At 38.5% G+C, this 18,305-nt stretch overlaps 2 protein-coding genes across 3 annotated transcripts in view; one reads left to right on the top strand and one right to left on the bottom strand.

Annotated features, from left to right (window-relative positions):
* The window catches only part of cdk5rap1 (CDK5 regulatory subunit associated protein 1), a 13,826-nt gene extending 7,345 nt beyond the window's left edge, over nucleotides 1-6,481 (top strand). For both annotated transcript variants that reach the window (XM_015014311.1, XM_015014312.1), the window contains 7 exons: nucleotides 1,756-1,986; nucleotides 2,144-2,241; nucleotides 2,725-2,780; nucleotides 4,124-4,254; nucleotides 4,325-4,474; nucleotides 5,273-5,413; nucleotides 6,273-6,481. In XM_015014311.1, coding sequence (XP_014869797.1) covers nucleotides 1,756-1,986; nucleotides 2,144-2,241; nucleotides 2,725-2,780; nucleotides 4,124-4,254; nucleotides 4,325-4,474; nucleotides 5,273-5,413; nucleotides 6,273-6,368 — 903 coding nt within the window. In that variant the 3' untranslated portion in view covers nucleotides 6,369-6,481. The remainder of the gene's footprint in view (nucleotides 1-1,755; nucleotides 1,987-2,143; nucleotides 2,242-2,724; nucleotides 2,781-4,123; nucleotides 4,255-4,324; nucleotides 4,475-5,272; nucleotides 5,414-6,272) is intronic.
* On the bottom strand, nucleotides 6,403-13,471 carry LOC106934426 (bactericidal permeability-increasing protein-like). The gene is made up of 16 exons (XM_015014313.1): nucleotides 13,364-13,471; nucleotides 11,301-11,411; nucleotides 11,094-11,208; nucleotides 10,887-11,018; nucleotides 10,653-10,808; nucleotides 10,509-10,572; nucleotides 9,657-9,717; nucleotides 9,483-9,574; nucleotides 9,215-9,391; nucleotides 9,071-9,130; nucleotides 8,820-8,987; nucleotides 8,676-8,743; nucleotides 8,548-8,590; nucleotides 8,404-8,467; nucleotides 7,035-7,111; nucleotides 6,403-6,916 (listed from the first exon to the last, which is right to left on the bottom strand). The coding sequence occupies exons 2-16, from the start codon at nucleotides 11,404-11,406 to the stop codon at nucleotides 6,875-6,877; spliced, it is 1,425 nt and encodes a 474-aa protein (XP_014869799.1). The 5' UTR covers nucleotides 11,407-11,411; nucleotides 13,364-13,471; the 3' UTR covers nucleotides 6,403-6,874.
* Between the last annotated feature and the right edge of the window lie 4,834 nt (nucleotides 13,472-18,305).

The raw sequence follows: 18,305 nt of genomic DNA, 5'->3' as shown, positions 1-18,305 counted from the left end.
CAGATGCACAGTTCTACCGGCTGTTTGCTAATTGCTCCTGGCTAGTCTGAAGGAGCGGGGTGGAGGTGTCTTGTGTCTTGTTAGGCAGAAACTCAGAAGGTTGGAAATTGCAGCTCCAAGGAGATTTGTCCTCAAAAGAGGAGCTAAGTCGACTCAGGTGTTTTGCGCAGCAGAATGGTTACCATGGAGATTAGAGGATATCTCAAACATGCATGAAAGAATTAAGGCAACACTCCAGGTATGTGCCAGATGAGGGAATAACATCATAACATGATTTAAAGCTAAAAAAAAATGATCGTACATAATACTGTCCATTTTAATTCTTGTATCTAAAGGCCTTAAAATGTCTTAAATTCATAAAAAAGAAACAATTAATTTGACCTTAAATATGTTAATCTTAAATTTTGCTGTGCCAGGACTATTTAATTTTATGTCGTTTTTTTCTCACTGGACTTTCTTGTCAGTATTATTAGTAATATTAAACACAATAGTGGTTTTCTCAAACATTATGTAACTTTTGACATATTTATAAAATAACAAAACAGGAATCTAGTAGACCGCTGAGTAAAAAAATAAAATATGAGAAAAACTTGGTCCCTGTTTAGCATAGAGACGAAAACTGTCTTTTAAAGACAGGTTAACATCCAAGTCAGTGATGTTCAAAGTGCGGTGTGGGGGCCATTTTTGTGTCCGTCTGAATAATTTTGTGGGCCCCCAGACCACAGTCCTACAATTGAGCGACTCTGGGCTGCAAGTGTTGGTAGATGATGCAGATGGAGATTTTTAAAATATTTTTAGGGCAACATTTTGACAGACAAAATATATAATTCTAAAATAAAATGCAAAGTAAAAGATCACTTATTTATAATGTACACATAGAGAGTTACGAGAGGAGCCAGTTGAGGTGGCTCGGGCATCTGGTCAGGATGCCTGCTGGACGCCTCCCTGGTGAGGTGTTCCGGCCACGTCCCATTGGGAGGAGGCCTCGGGGAAGACCCAGGACACGGTGGAGGGACTATGTCTCTCGGCTGGCCTGGGAACGCCTTGGGGTTCCCCAGGAGGAGCTGGAAGAAGTGGCTGGGGAGAGGGAAGTCTGGGCCTCCCTTCTGAGGCTGCCGCCCCCGCGACCCGACCCCGGAGAAGCGGAAGAAAATGGATGGATGGATGGATGGATGGATGGATGGATGGATGGATGGATGGATGGATGGATGGATGGATGGATGGATGGATGGATGGACAGACATAGAGTTTCTGCAAGTATCTTCATTTTGTGGTAAATGGAACCACAAACATTTTACTCAAACTTTTAGTAAACTTTTACTCAAAACCAGACCTGACTAAAGAAAGCTTTTTTACTTAAAAAACAAAAATCTTAACATCATAAATTACACAAAAAACACCAAAGGTATATAACATCAGTTATAATACATGAACATGTAAGAAAACCTTTAGGATCAGCACTCATCCCAACGTGTGTTTGTGTGTGTGTACCATGTATTTGATGCATTATGTGGACCATTTTTCTGACATGTACAACATTGTGGAAACCCACTGCTCCTTGTGGGGACCAAAACCTGGGCCCCACAAGGGGAAATGCTGTTTTTAGGTTACATTTAGGACTAAGGTGTGAGTTAAGTTTGGAGTAAGGTTAGGCTGTAGAAACGAATAGAAGTTAATGGAAAGTTACCACAAAGATAGTGAGACAAACTTGAGTGTGTGTTTGTGTTTGTGTGTGTGTGTCTGTGTATGTGCCAGGGTGTGAAGGAGGTGACTCTGCTGGGTCAGAATGTGAACAGCTACAGGGACACATCAGAGGTTCAGTTCTGCAGCTCGGAGCGGACCAAGCTGAGCCGCGGCTTCAGCACCGTCTACCGAGCCAAACAGGGAGGCCTGCGCTTCTCCGACCTGCTCGACCTCGTGTCGCGCATTGACCCCGACATGAGGATAAGGTTCACTTCCCCCCACCCCAAGGATTTTCCTGATGAGGTACATCCCGCACGTCACGTTCTCTCTGGATGGGAATGTGTTCCCGTTGATTTCCTGTCAAACACAAAGGTTCCACTAGAGAAAATAATACAGTTCTGTTGAGCTATTGCTGTTTAACCCAGGATGGTGAGTTCTGGTGTATGATGGGTTCCTCCAGGTTCTGCAGCTGATTGCTGAGCGACAGAACGTTTGTAAGCAGATCCACCTTCCGGCTCAGAGCGGGAGCAACCAGGTCCTGAAGGCCATGCGCCGGGGGTAGGAAATCACTGCCACCATTTGTAGGCCTGTCACAATAGGCAACAAATCAGTTAATTGCATGATAAATTGAAACTAACTCAATAATTTCTATTTGTATGATTTATCATTTTTCTTTTTTTTTTTGTTTTCTTTTTTTTTTTTTTTTTACCAAAAACTGGATGACAAAAGTCCTTTGTCTCAACTAGCCCTTTTTTTGAAGGACAATGTTGTTTAAAAATAATTCATAATTCATTTTAAATATTGTTTCTGTTGTTCTGTTTAATTGTTCATTCGAATTTGAGAATGTGTTCTCGCATTACTTTGCCATTAGCATTTTATTACTTGAAATGATCTCAAATCAGCAATTTCATCATTTATCACAATAACTTCTGGGACTAAGTATTGTCTGTCAAAATCTATTATGGTGGCATTTTAAAATAACAGCTGGAGGATTTTGTTTTATGGAATCTTTTTATATTGGACTCTACTTTTCCTGCTCAGTTACACAAGAGAGGCCTACCTTGATCTGGTGGACAATATAAAGCAAATCATCCCAGGTAAGCAACTAGAACCACTTTGATTTATCTTCTGTCACTTCGTATTACTAAATAAGATGTTTGTCTTATGGGAATCTGACCATAACTGCACAGAAATAACATTTATAAACCAGTTTGATGTGTTTGGGGTCTCAGTCACCTTCAAGCCAACCATTAAAAATGTTAAATTATTATGAAATTTATTCTGATGATGACTACGTGGAAACATCCGACCTGTGCTGTATGTTGCTTTACATAAATACGGCTCTGTTGTTCTCACAAAAATGTTGAATTGCAGTTAAAGTTGTATAATCCGTTCTGACGCCTTCGCTGCAGGAGGCCGACCCTGCACCCATCGGGGAGCGTCGTTTACTGCTGACTCAGCCAATGAGAGGGCAAGAGACGTCAGCGTTTATTCACTTTTAGAAAACGAATGAAAAGAAAAAGAAGTACTAGAGTGAACTACAGACGGCGCCGCTGTAGCCCTCAGCTTTCAGCCTGCAGCTGGACAGAAGCTGCTGCTTCAAAGGAGTTTAAAGATGTTCCAAATATGTTTGATGGTCTGACAGTCTAATCAAAGTGCACAAGGAATTACACAGGTGTAGTTTTTGTTTTTTTATTTGTAAAAATAACTAAAAAGATAGTTACACTAAACCCAAACCACGAATCATAAACATTAGTTCTGATAACGCTGAAGCGTTCCACCAACACTGTGTTGAGTTTAAGCTGATACTAAAATGTTAACTTAAATTCAAATGACGTCTGCCCTTGAAAGACTTGAGCACCAATGTAATTTTGACATTATAGTTAACATGTTCAATAATGTCCTTAGAAATAAAGTTATTGGAGGGAAACTAGAGAGCGATGGGAGGAAACAGAACGGCTGTGTGTTCAAAAGAAGAGCAGGAACATAAACATCTAACTTCTTGAAAAAAGTCTTCATGTCAATAACTAAAACTTGAGTACAGAGGTTTACAAAACAGCCAAGTGAATTAATGTCTTAGATGTTTTCAGGAACAATTAACTTTGGAGAAACTAGGTATGCTAAATGCTAGCAAAGTTACCGAAAGCGCTTAGCTAAAAATTAGCTCTACTATTAGTGCATTAGGGGAAGTGTGCCCAACACTGTTAGTCACAAAAATATTTTCATTCAAAGTTAATACAACTTCAAGCTGTTTTTGAGGATGATTGTTAAAAACAATCAAGAGTTCCTCAGAAATCGCATGGATTTCTGAGGAATCCATGCTGATCAATGGATAGGGAACAATCCTTTGATCAGCATTGTGGTGTTGGCTTCATAGGTTTTCTTTTAGTAAGTTTCTGTAAAATCCGATTGACTGGTGATCTTCATTCTTATGCGTCAGACGTGAGTCTCAGCAGCGACTTTATCTCAGGCTTCTGTGGTGAAACGGACGACGACCATCAGCAAACTCTCTCCCTGATCAGAGAGGTGGGCTTCAACGTGGGCTTCCTGTTTGCCTACAGCATGCGAAAGGTAAGCTCCTGCTGAACCGCTGCAGTGTCGTGCTTTGTGGTATTTACTCTTTCGTCCCGCTCTCTTTCAGAAGACGCACGCCTTCCATCGGCTGCAGGACAACGTGGTGCCGCAGGTGAAGCAGCGCCGGCTAGAGGAATGCATCAGCGTTTTCAGAGAGGAAGCAGAGAGAGTGAACGCTGCTGTCGTTGGCAGCACGCAGCTGGTGCTGGTGGAGGGAGTGAGTACTTCACTGACCGCATGAAAAAAGCTGAAACTTTTTACATATCTGATCAGGGTGTGACTCAGTCGCCTCGATCATCTATTTTTGATTTCCCACCCTGTTTAACCCTTGCAAAAATATTCACACCCCTTGACATTTTACATTTTTTTTTCTCAGTAAAATCCAAATCTTTGTTGCATTTTATATGTATTTTAGAAATGAAGGAGGCTCAATAAAATGTATGTTACATTTTAAATATCATTTGTAGAAAGATATTCAACACCCCTGTCTTGTTTTAATTCCACTTTGCAGTTATTGTATTGCGTTGGTCTGTCACAAAACAACAAGATTAAAATACTTTTCTAAAATAATGGCCTAAGTTATTTTTTGCCAGATGTGATTTTTTTTCCCTGTAACATGTTTTGGAAAGAAAGAGGGAGAATGATTTTCTTTTTTTTTCTTTCCCAAAATCTGTTTTGGCAAAGAATGACTTAGGCCATTGTTTTAGGAAGGTGATGATATTCAGGTTGTGGTTGGATCGTGATAAAATCTGAGAAACTACAATCACATTTCATATGTGGGTTTAAAACTAAAAGGTTCACATTAAAATGAACATGAAAACAGGACAGTTTCTATTTCAGTGGAGCTGAATTCAGTGATGGGAAATGTGATCTAGATTATCTCCTTCAGAAATGAATATATTGACATTTCTGATATGATCATTGTGTGCAACAGCAAAAGTCGTGTATCTGTGCAGGGTTACTTTAACCTGTTACCAGGCAACGCCGCTCAACTCTGCTCTCCATTTATATTAAGGAAAGTAAAAGATCTGCTGAGGATCTGTGTGGGAGAACTGATGGGAACATGAAAGTGATTTTCCCCAAAGAAGATGTTGCCGTTCAGGCTTGTGTGTCTAACACCGCACCAATCCGTGGGGGAGACTATGTGCTGGTGAAGGTAGGATGGGTTAGCTTTCATCTCCACATATAACTGGAATCTGTTCAGAAACTCAACAGATTCTGAACAGATTCAGAATCTGTTGTACTTTAAAGCTTTCATTTAGGTTTAAAGTACAACAGATTCAAGTCAACATCTCAGACCATTGAAGCATTTTTTCTTTGTGGTATGGAGCGTTGTTCTGCTGGAAGCCACAGCCAATAGAGAACAGTTTCTATACTGATTGGTCTGCAGCTCAAACTGAAGTATTTGTGTTAGAACCAGCTTTATTCTTTTTAGTAATTTGTCCTGCATTAGTTTATCAGATTGGACCAAAGTGGCTGGACTTCATTCCCAGTCTGTATCTATTATGGTAAATGTGAACATTTCAACATTTTACAGTAACTGCAGTATTAGAGATGGTGTAAGGGTAGCCTTTAAAAGTAGTTAAACTCGCTCAAATTCTTGATTCCTGATCCTAACACAGAAACTTACATGAACTAAAACATGAACTTTGATAATAAAGGGCTCCCACAATAAAAAAATAAATAAATTTCACATTAAGATGATGACAAACATTTATTAGAACCAATTCAATCATTTCCACACTGATCACATTAGATACAATGATTACAAGTTTCTTGTCAGTAGTTTGACATCATAGTTTTCACAGTGAGAAAAATCCCTGAACCATAGAATTAAATAATTGAATGTCATTTTCCTATTGAAATGTACAATAAAAATACAATTTGAGTGGAAGTATTTGCTACACCTGCTACATTTTCAGTCTGGTACATGTCACATCTGTACAGCTGGATAATCTGACATGTCAGTAGTCTGGTTTCTGCTACATTCAGTCTGATGTCTCCTGTCTGTGTAGATCCTGTCAGCCGGCTCCCAGAGCCTGAGGGGCCGGGCCCTCAGTCACAGCTCCCTGAGATCAACCGCGACCCCCAGCTGTGATGGATACAAGTGATGCTATAAACCACTATTTAATGTTCAGCTTTATACGGTTTTATCATCAAGATCAGTTGTATTTATTTGACTAAAATCCAGTTATTTATTATGATAAATAATTGTTTATAACTATTGCCTGTGTCTGATTTCTGTTTTTTCCCCTCAATGAATTTGATTGATTGGTTACAGTGACACAGGAAGGAGATTCTGCAGGAGAACTGTTCAGATCAGCACATTCACAGAATCATTTCACTTAGCCAGAAACTTTCAAACAGAATTTAGCTAAAGTCATCAGCTGAGAGGTGCTGCAATCTGCTTTGGAAGGAGTGAACTATTCCTGAGACGGAATAATAGAGGGCACCAGTTCTACAAACATCTCATCTACAGTTTTTAGGAGAGTAAAAAATAAAATAAAAATCACACAAATGTAGAAAAACAAGTCCAAAATGAAAATAATTTTGACAACGGTTTAAAAGAAAAAAAAAGAAAAACACAGTATTCTTCCCATCTTTGGGTCTTTGCTGTTCAACCTGTGAAGTTAACATCTGTCCCGATCAGCATGTAATCCTGCAAATAAAACACAGAAAAGAAAGGTTTCTCAGAAATCAGTGGGTTTCAACACTTTTATGTAGAATATGATTCTGATCTCTGCCAAAGTCAGAACAGAAAATATCACATCTCTAACCTTCATTATTTGAAGCTGGGGGTTCACAAGGTTCATTTTTCCGAGTGCAGGAAGTGGGTAACCCTTATCAAGTTGAACTGTAAAAGAAAAATCAGGTTGGGTTCAAATCAAATCACAAACCTTCCATCCTGAAGACAGATTCATATAAATACAACCACTGAGTTGTTCATGTCATGTATGGAAATCCTTAGGTAACATGTCAATTCATTAAAAGCCAAGATTCCTACTTTCTGAGACGAGTTAACTAGATTAGCAACAGTGCTAACACTAAAGACAAACTTGCTAGTAAGCTGAGCTAACCCTGAGGTAGTCAATCGTAATTACCAAAGGATAACGTTTGACAGGAACAATGTCTTTTCACTGACATTTTATGTTGATCCCAAACCAGCTCTTACTTCTTAACATCCAGAACAAACAGACGCAAAATAGTACAAATGTAATTACTTTAGCTGAGTAAACGTATTTTGGAAACCATTTAGATTGTTTAGTTTTTTGTACGTAGCTGTTAAACTTAATACAAAGGCGTACTGATTATGATTGCTTTTACAGATTTATGAATTTTCTACCAGGCAGTAACACTGTAGCCTCCACATGTTAATACAGGTTAGCATGAAGACTACTTATGGCAATACTACAAAAGTATTTAAAGGTCCACTATTTACTTCTCACATGTTTCTGTCCTTCCATTTGGGTACCTACTGCTAATAACAGCCCAATAGGGGGAAAAAAGCTGTTTTTTGGGAATAAATAAACACCAAGTTTGTTCAGCTGGTTTCGCCGTACAGTGGCTGCTGGAAAAGGTAGATGTTTTGTTGTCTGCTGCAATACAGACAATGTGTCTAAGCATTTTCTCAGAGTCACATAAAGCAGAGCTGTGTGGCTTCATTTTAGTTTGCTTGGGATGTCCTTCCAGTATTGCTAAAGAAAATTGTAGTTTGCGCCAGTCAGTTTAGGAATGATTCCTCTGAAAACTACACGACAGAATTTGCCCAAATACTGGGACTGAAGGAAAGTGAGATTTGTTCGTCACAAATCTGCAAATGATGGCTATGTCAGTATAAATAAGTGCTAAACAAGCAGATTTCTTGTTTTAAAAAGGTATGAAACGAGTTATAATGAGATTATTTAACCAAGATATGTTCTGTTTAAACCAGAGATTGTAACAGTAAAACTGCGACCCCTAGTGGGATGTTTGAGTGTCGTCTAGAAGAAACAGAGAAACATGTCCCTATGACGTTGTAATCTGTCAGAGGAGTGTATTTTTATGCACATTGTTTAGCATTTGAAGGGTTTCAGAGTTATTTTGGGGTAACAATTATGTGGAACTTTTTTTTAAACAAAATTCAAACAGCAAACTTGATAAACTTACCATTAACTATGGGTATCACTACTACTTTGAGGACCATTCGGAGCACACTGTCAAGGACGCCGACCTGTAACCCAAAGGCATAATTTTAGCTTGAGTTTGACTTGAGGGTCCTTACAGAGACTCATCAGAAAATAGAGTTCTTACCTGAAACTGTCCCACATAGCTGGTTCCTACAGACAGTTTCATCCTACATAAGCAGAACAAAGTTAGAACTGATTGAACATCCCTTCAGAGCTTACAGAAACATTTCCCGGCATCTTTGAGCAACTCACTGGTTGAGAGTGAGGCGTCCGGCAATGTTCAGTCCTCTGACGTACACGTCGGCGCTCACACTGCTCTCCTACCGAGAAAACATCAGAAATGTTTACGTTTTGTTTCTTCCAATCAATGATTTTTCATCTTGTAGTGTGACGTACCAAGTTCAGGACGAAAAGAGGGGAAAGTGTGCCGTTGGGTTGGATGGCGTACGCCGTCACCGTGGCAGTCGCCACAGCGGTTGCATTTTTGGGCTGGAAAGTGATGGTGGGACTTTTCTCAGCCCTCACCAACAGCTTCATCATCAGACCTGGATACTGCTTTGCAATCTGACAAAACAGAAGCAGATCCATGATGCAGTGCATGCCAACGACGACTGCATTCCTCAATAAATCCTTGAAATGTTCCTCACCTGCGGGATGAAGACTCCAAACGTTTTGGTGTTGAGTCGGAACGGAGAGCCTTTGGGGACCTGTTTGGGATTGAGCAAGGAATGTTGTTACGTAAGTGGGATTTTGTGGACTCGAAGGCCATAGAAGAGTGAACAGTGGCACACCATGTCGTCTGTGATGTACAGACTGAGGACTCCAGCTTTGTTGTAGACGAAACCTGCAGAGTTGGCGGTGAAGGCGGACAGGGCCATGTACAACATGTTGTTGTTCTGGGACGGCAGGGAAAAGGCTGCGGGAATGAAAGGCGGCTCCTGGTGCTTCCCAATGTTGTAGAACTGACCCTATAAACAGAAATAAAAAATAAGAGGTCTTAGATTTAAAAAAGTGTATAATTAAGCCTTTAAAAATGGCCTGTCGTTGACAATTCTTTACCTTCAAGTTCAGATCAAGAGACGATTGTGAAATAACCGGAGATGACACCATGGAATATTCAATCTCTGCATATTTGTCCACCTTGGCCAGCACTGGAATAAGACAAAGAGATGTTAACTAACATTCTGGAACAGAAACATGTATCTTCATGAAGTGCAAAAGGAAATGCTTTACCGTTGAGTGTTTGCAGCTTAGGGTTTAAACCAATAACTGTCTTGTCCACCAGAGGACAGATCTGCAACAGGAAGGAAGAGGAATAGTGACTCAATTCTTTTTGAACAATCAACTTTTTGAAAATCAATTTCTACAGAACTGAGCAATAAATTGCTAAGATTGTTTGGTTTATAATTAATTGTTATTAATATAGGGTACAATTATGAAATAAAATTGAATAAATGTAACTGAACTGGTCAGTTTTTATTAGCAGAAAACCTTGAAATGATGTGCAATGGGTAGAGAAAGCCACATGCGATGTGGAAGCAAATATGATGGTAATGGGAGTGAATGGAGGATCTGCCTCAGAACTCAGTTAAAGACGAACTATTTACTGCTGGATGAGTCAAACAAAATGGATCATTCTGATTAAAAGTAACCTGATCAAAGTTGGTGGTTAAACGTTTACTTTAACTCGACATGTAAATCTCGCCAGATTATAATCTCAAACTACAATGCATCTGAATAGGATTTATGTGGTGGAACAAAAGTAGTGGATAAATGTGAAGTTGTAGAAAAATATTGAGTGCTTAAACTTTCTTTTTTAAAATTAATCTTAAAAATTGCAGGGTGAATTTGAATGATCCTGTCTGTTTTGCCACACTTTTTTAGAGCTTTTTTGGTGTACATTTTAATCATCTCTTTTCACTTTTAATCCAACTTAAAATATTGTGATCCTTTGTGTTGCTCTGTGACATAAGCTCCCATCTGAACTCCTTTGAATGTTGTGTTTGAGTTTAAGGGAAATGAATATTCCTCTATGAATTAAGAAAGTGATGGTGGATATGAGCGTCTTGGCTGCTTCGACCTCACCTGTTTCTGCAGAGCGTTTCGTAGAGCCTTGTTTATGAACTTGCTGAAGAGATTGTAGAGCCAGCTGAAATAGACAACCACAGCACGTTAAGAGGTCTGCAGCGTGAGTCTGCAGTAATGTTCTCTCACGGTTTTCCCCTTTACCTGGCTCCACCATGGAACTTGACTTTGGCACTGGCCACATTGGCTACGCAGTTGGTATTGCTGACCACTGGCCGACCTGTAGCGTCACTTTTCACGACGATAGTCGTGCTGATTGTGAGTCCATTGACATTCACGTCAAAAGAGCCACTGTCTTTTCTGTTCAGGAGAGATCCACAGAGGGCTCAGTGCTGGAGGAAGGGGCTTCATTTCATGTCTGAGAGGGTCTTTACTCACATTACTCTGAGGTATTTGACCCTCCAGTTTCCATGCAGATTCATGAAGGCGTTTCCAATGGTCAGCCTGACCCCGGTTCCCGGTACCAGAGTCACCGCAGAGCTCGGCAACCCCACGTTCACCAACCTTATGCTGGAACAGACGGTTTCAGGACAGTTGGTCTCAGTTTTTCACTAAATGCAGAGTGGTTAGTGAAGAATGCCTTACTTTGACAGACTGTACTTGACTTTGCCAATAGGAGACACCCTTTGTGAGCCGGAAAAATCTGGAATTTGGATAGATTTAAGTTTCTCCTGCATTGCGGCGATGCCCAGTTGTTTCCCTGGAAACAGAAGAAAAGCAGAATTGATGGTTGTGATAAAGAAACAAGGGAGAAGTCTTATCACATTAGTACGCTTTGGCTGTAAAGCTTACCGTATTGGAGGCCTTTATCGGTCAGCCTGACCGTCACGCCTGGGTTGACACTCAGGGTGGTGGAGGCAACCGCCAGCAGGACCAGGAACGAGGACAGAGCCAACATGACTTCTGGGAAACACACAGGAAGAGCATTCCTATATGAACTAATGTTTGATCCATGTCACCACATACTGAAAAAAGTGTGTTTTCTTATTATGTATTTTCAAATTTACTTATATTTATCGATGCTCTCTTGGAAAAAAAAAGCAGTGGAGAAAAAGGTAAAAGCTTTTTTTTAACATTAACATTTTTAACTGGATTTATCATGACAAAAATAAATCAAAAATCTTATAAGACATTTTCACAAAAAATGATAAACGACAATAAATCCTCCCCCCCCTTTTGTGAAAGATATTAATTCAATAAATCCAGCCTGCCTTGCTCAGAGGAGTGGATACAACAGAATTACTCAGTTTCACAGACAAACAGCTGTAATGAATTCAGAACTTTACTGAAATAATGCATTTTATAACTTACAAATATCATGAACTGCAAGTAAATAAAACTGCAGTGTTCTCAGTATGGTTGGGATTCTTGTATTTGAAAGAAATGCCTGTTTTCCACAGGACAGAACCACATGACTGTCGTTAAGTCAGCGTGAGACTCGGTGTTATTAAATTAGGCTGCAAGTCGTTCTTGGTTCACTTCAAATGAAGAATGTTTGAATCAGAGCAGAAAAATGTTCCTGACTGGATGTTTTAGAGCAGAGTGTGTTGAGACGCACACAGAAGCCGGCCCAAGTGACCCGGTTCCACCAGAGACCTCAGACCCAACGGTCAGTTAAAGTCCTCCTGCTTCAGCTCGCCCAGAACCAAACAACTGGACCATTACCAGATGATGAGGCAGTCATCAGTTTTTGTTTTTTTACAGTTAAATTCTAATTTATCTAAAACATCTGAATGCAAACACTTGTGATATGAAATGGGCACAAAAATACAAAAAATAAAATAAAATAAAATAAATAAAATTGTGGTTTTAGTATATTACCTTAAAATCTTGACCCATGAGTCCTTCATGTTAAGCTAATAGGACAGTCTGAGTGTTGCTGCTGACATGTTGAATGTGTTTTTTATTGTTTACATTATTAAGAGTCAATATAGATTTATTTATGTCTGGTACTGGAACTGTAGAGTAATTTACCATTAGAGAGATGTGGAGGTTTCTCCAGCCGTTTTCAGTGTTTGGATTTATTTCAATACATTATCCTAAAAAAAGGTTGTTTCAGAAAATTGTCATGGGTGCACACATCTGGGAAATGGTTTTCTTGTATTTGTGGAAAACGCTAATTATATCTACGTTTCCTCCTTAGATGTAAAATATTGGTTGGGGGATAGGAGGACGTTTTAAGATGCGACACCAGGAAGTAAAGGAATCCAGCAGTGATAAAAGAATCATGGGATTTGGCTTTGATGAAAAGCATCCAAAAATGTATCCTTTTAAATAACTGAAAATATGGTTTGTATTAACTTAATTTTTGCAGTATAATTTTGATCTGTAGTTATGATTTGCTGACTTAACCTTGGTTTATTTATTTATTTATTTATTTATTTATTTATTTTCTGTTGTTTCTTGAAGGCGGTCCTGTCATGTTCACAGTGATGTTTTGTTATCCGTAGTTGTTTTTTTAAGTTGAACTTATTTTCTATTTTTTTATTTGCTCTTACATTCATTTTATCAACTATATTTAGAAAATTAAACAAAGGTATATATATTTTATACATATTTATTTTTCTGTCTTATTGCTTGGTCCTTGAAATAGGATGAAAGAGCTTTCTGATTCTTTAAGCTGCAGTGTAATTAACCACATCCTTCCTGTTTTAGCATAGAAGCAAATAAACTGACATAAATTCAACATAAAGTTGAATCTTGCAATAATCTGTACATCCTGTACCAATTGTTGCCAAAAATGCTTAAGAAGCATCACTTTTTGAAAAATTTTTTTTTGAAAATTGCTCAAGTTTTTGAGCTAAAACTGAAAATTTTTACACTTTGCCATCCAAATAAAAACAGACGAGTCTTACCTGGAGCAGTGGGTCAGCAGCAGCAAACGATTCTTCCTTCCCCGACACTCTGACTGTTTACAAGCCTGAGTGAGTGAGTGAGGAAGAGCAACACATGGCCTCTAATATACTCCCTGATCCAGGAAGTTGAACCTGGGTGGGTCCCTCCACACCGGCCTGTGGAGGGACCCACCCACCGTCCTGAAGCAATCACGGGTTTTCTTTTTGGTTCAACTGAGCGCTGCTTAGGCAAGACTGAAATCTGGGCATGTGTAACCTTTAAATGTTTACATATTTCTCTCTCTCCATATAATTCATGTGTTTTATTCTTTGTTCCCAATCTGCAGTTCCAGTAAATTAAAACATAAAGGACTATAAAAAGTTCCTCTTTTTTCCACTGCCTGTTTGTTTGGTTTGGTGAACTGGATCATAGTAGAGGAACTAAACACTCTGAACTTGCTTTGTGAAACTGCTCTCATGCTTTTAATGTGTGTGAAGTCGGCCTCTGCACATTCTTCAGCTCTACACACTTAAAACACATGTTCAAGGTTAGCAATGCAAACGTGCCTGAATAAATATCAAGATATAAAGTATAATGAAGAAAATTGTGACATGCTATTTGTTTGTGAAGCTGTGACCTTTGGATGATTTTTTGAGGTTTTTATTTATATTTTTATAGTACAAAACAAGCAAATGATAGTGAAACAATTGACATAAAAATTACACTACACAACACCAAAGTAATCAAATACATATAATCCACGAATAAATAATAAAATAATAGAAAGACCAATCATGCTTTGCTTAAGGTATTGTGGAACAAGCAAAAAGAAAAATTCTGCATAAACCAGTGGGTGCTAACTGTTTTTTTTACTGAGATGAAGGACCTGGTAGAATGTCGATGACCCATCCTCAAACATTGTATTGATTTTTTGACTTAAGTAAAAAAAAAGTGAGTTGGAATATTATTATTCCTATGATTTAGTTCAAATAGGACACCTGGTACACAAAATGATGCATTTCAAAAGTGTTTTTATTTATTTTTTTTGCAGCTGGTGAAACCCAAAATTAAATTTCTCAAAATATTAGCTATTAAAACCAATGAAAAAAATGTGTGTGTGTGTGTGTGTGTGTGTGTGTGCGTGTGCGTGCGTGCGTGCGTGTGTGTGCGTGCGTGCGTGTGTGTGTGTGTGTTTTATCACAATCCTCTCAAGGCTGCAGGTTGTCACTACTTTTTCAGCTACATTTTTTTTTCATCAACTCAACTTTTAATCAATATACTTAAATAGAGAACTTTGCGAACAAGAAACACCAAAACCTCCATTAGCTTCTGTCGTTATGGAAACCGCCTGCTGGACAACTGTCAACTCAGCACTAACATGGTTTTGTGGGTTGTGAGAAAACCATGACATGAGATTTCTTTATGAAAAATCTGTAGCCACTAGTTGCTAAAGAATCTAGCTGTTCACAGTGAAACATAATATTTGGGAAGTTCTGTCATTGGAAAACGTGACCAGTAAAAAACATACGGCTTTTTTATCAGTCTAATTTTCTAAGAAGCCTAAATTTGGATTTTTTATTACTTGTGATCCATAATCATTAAAAGAAAAAAAAAGAAGAAAACTCTTAAAATATATCACTCTGAGTTATGACTATTTGGCTTCCTCTTTCCGAAAAAAATTAGTGAAATAAATTAAAATCTACTTTTTAATGATGTTATTATTCACTGATATGCTCCTGCGTTTGGAGTCTTTTATTATGTTACAACATTATTTTTGTGCTTACAGTCGGTTGGGAAACTCCATTTGAAACCAGTCCAACCTCCTGGAACAAAACATTCTGCTGCTGCGCCAGCCGCATTCCTAACGCATCCATCATCACCATCACCATTATCATTGCTGACACTTTTATTTTCTCTTCTGCGTCAGCTGTTGCCAGAGTAAATGTGTTTTGGACTTTCTTTTAATGCTCAAGATGTAGCAGAGTTTGAAGAATGAACTAAAAAATCTAAACATAATTATGAGTTTGAAGTTTCAGGAGGTCAAAGATCAAGTTTGGTGAGAGCTACAAGCAGGTTATATTTCAAATTGGACATTTTAAGGAAGTAATAAACTTTTTGTTTGCACCTGTTTTTTTTCCAGCTTTGTTAATCAAACACATCGCAGCCCTATGAGAAACACTTTATCTTTTTTTTTTTCTTTGGTCTATAATATATATTTATTTTGCTGCTTTGTAATGCTTTCATTTTCACGTGCAGCGGCTGAAAAAACAACCAATAATAAAAAAATGCTATTGCACAAGTGGTAAGTGTTTCCAGTAACAACAGGCAACCAGAGATTTACAACTTCCCGAGTTCGTTGTGACCTGCAGGATTGGCACATGTTCTGCTGGGAGCTGAGGCATCCTGCATGAAGTCAGAAAGCGTTGAGATACAGGCCATGACTCAATCAAAGCCTCTTCCAGTTTTTGGAAATTACTGCAGGGATAATGAACAAATGAACAAACTGAAGAAATCCTAGATTTCTTCATCTGTGGTACAACACATTGTGAAAAGACAGAATGTCTTCAGAAACAGTGAAGGTCAGCGATGTACGATTGGGTTTTTCTTCCCCTAAAACACATTAAGAAAACTAACTACACCCTGACCTTCCCCAAACAATTTAGAAACAAATACGAATGAGCTGTTAACACAGTGCCAAGAGGGAAGGACATCTTAGAGTTACACATTTCTCGTCTGACCTGAATTCACTGAAAGGTTTCCATCTTTTTCCAGTTATGAATATTTCTCCTGGTAAATGATTGGCTGGGAAACGAATGTTGGGGCCCCGTTACGTCCTTTCACAGACCGATGGGGACCAACAGTTGCTGCTCTGCAGGCCTCAGGTTTGCAACACTGTATCTGAATAAACACAAGACTCTTGGAAGAATCATCACCTGGATCTCATCTGTTCTTTAGTCAAATGAGAGACCAAAGTGTAGAAGTTTGTCCAAAAGGCAAAGCGAGTTATTTGTTAAAGTTTACAGCATGCTGGTTCGGTTTAGTCAAGCTTGTTTTTGAACCAGTGAGTAGGTCCTGGACTTTTCTGCATGCCAGTACGAGCACAGATGCACACATCTCACATTTTTCCTCTGGAAAAAAGCCATATCTGAAATGTTTTCTCTTTTTTTGTAGTTTTATGTAAAAATAAACTTTTATGCACTTTAAATCATGTTATGATGTCATTCCCTCATCAAAAACATACAGAGTGTTGATTTGATATTTTTATTCATGCTTGAGAAATCCTTTAATCTCCATGGCAACCTGGATGAACCTAGCCTCTCCTCTGAGCTGCAGTTTCTAAGCTTTCGCCTCACAGAGGCGATGACTCTGTGATGACTTCCCCACTCAGCTCCTTCAGACTAGCCAGCAACAATTAGTAAACAACTGATGGATCTGCTGAGCTCATTATAAGAGCTACTGCTCAGAGCAATGCTGGTAAAAACTTTGTTAGAGGGTTAATAGAGGAGCCATGTTCTGATGACTTCCTGCAGGTGGAGTTTCAGAAAGAGAACAAGTTTCTTAAAGAGACAGAAGCCCAATTTCACGATGTTAATTTACAAAGTCAAATTACTTTTAAGTCATACTTGATATATATACAGTATTAGAGCCATATTTTTGGGGCTTATATGTTTAATTTGTTTGTTTGGTGCATGTTTAAATGGCGTCACAGGTGCCTCTCAGCAGGTGAGCTGATTGAGGCGGAAACGGTTTTTCACCGTCGTCATTGTCTGTTGTTGATCGCTGCGTTGCGGCAACTATGTGAATCATTTGGCTGTACTGCGCTGCAATAGACTGGAAGTGTGCAACACTGAAAAGCCGCATGTTGTTGCAGAGCGCGAGATCAATAAATGCTCTACAGTCACAGAACCACAAGTTCATCCACTGGATCCAGAGGACGACGCGTCAGTCAACAGACAATTCCCAGGTCTTGTAGTTAATCTCATTCATCTTAACTCTGAGAATAATTTCTGTCATATTTCACACTGGCTGCATGAAGTGTAGACGATTCTTCTGTAATTTTGCAGTTTATTTTTTAAAACTCTCAAAGTATTCAGTTTCCTTTAAACATGGAAACTGACATTTGTCAAAAAGCCAAATATTATTACTTCTTCCAGTCAAAACCTCATTCTTGATTTTCCCACCAATGAGCTTCCAGTACTAAACCAAAGCTGCTGCTGCAGTCTGTTCTTTGGCTCTGTCAGTAAATGTTTGATTCTGATTCTGAATTTTGCCATTAGAGGAACTTTTAACTATTTCATCTTCAACCTTTTCCATCACATCTTTCTTCTATGAGTCACTAACATAGTTCTTATTTATTAGATCTTAACAGTTTTTGCACATTAGTTCCAGGTAAACTATCTGCTTCCTTAAGTTTATGGTTTCTGGAACTGATTTGTAATTTAAAAAAAAAAATCCAACACGGGCACCTGGGTTTAGAAAAATCCCAGCTGGCTGTTCAGCTCTTCATTGTTAGAATTTGCTCTGTTTTAATAAGTCAAATCGGTTCACACAATATGATGAGACTGTTCCATGAAGAAGTGTCAGCCCAAACTGTCTGTGGCTGATTTACACATGATGAAAATGTAAATACTGCAGAATGAACATTATTTGCTAATAGTTTCCTGAGTGGAAGAGAAGAAACTATTATTTATCATTTGAGAATTGGGCTCACCTCCTGATTTTGAAAACATTTACAAGTAATTTCTATTTGCTAAATGCCACAATAGTGAGAGATAATATATCAGGGATTTATTTTGATATTCTAGTTGTCCTAAGATAAGTTTAGTTTAACTTCAGATGTGTTTCCATTGACTTTGAAATTATGCAAATTGGAATAACGTAAATTAATTAGCTTAATGGAAACATGGCAATTTCCAAAACAAAACAAAATACGTATTTCATTAAAGTTTTTTGCTAGAATGA

Source organism: Poecilia latipinna, unplaced genomic scaffold, assembly GCF_001443285.1.
Source record: "Poecilia latipinna isolate Pla-1442-1.1 unplaced genomic scaffold, P_latipinna-1.0 Scaffold1804, whole genome shotgun sequence".
Lineage (NCBI taxonomy): Eukaryota > Metazoa > Chordata > Actinopteri > Cyprinodontiformes > Poeciliidae > Poecilia > Poecilia latipinna.
The sequence above is the reverse complement of the archived record's forward strand: the minus strand, read 5'-3'. Positions and strand labels throughout refer to the sequence as shown.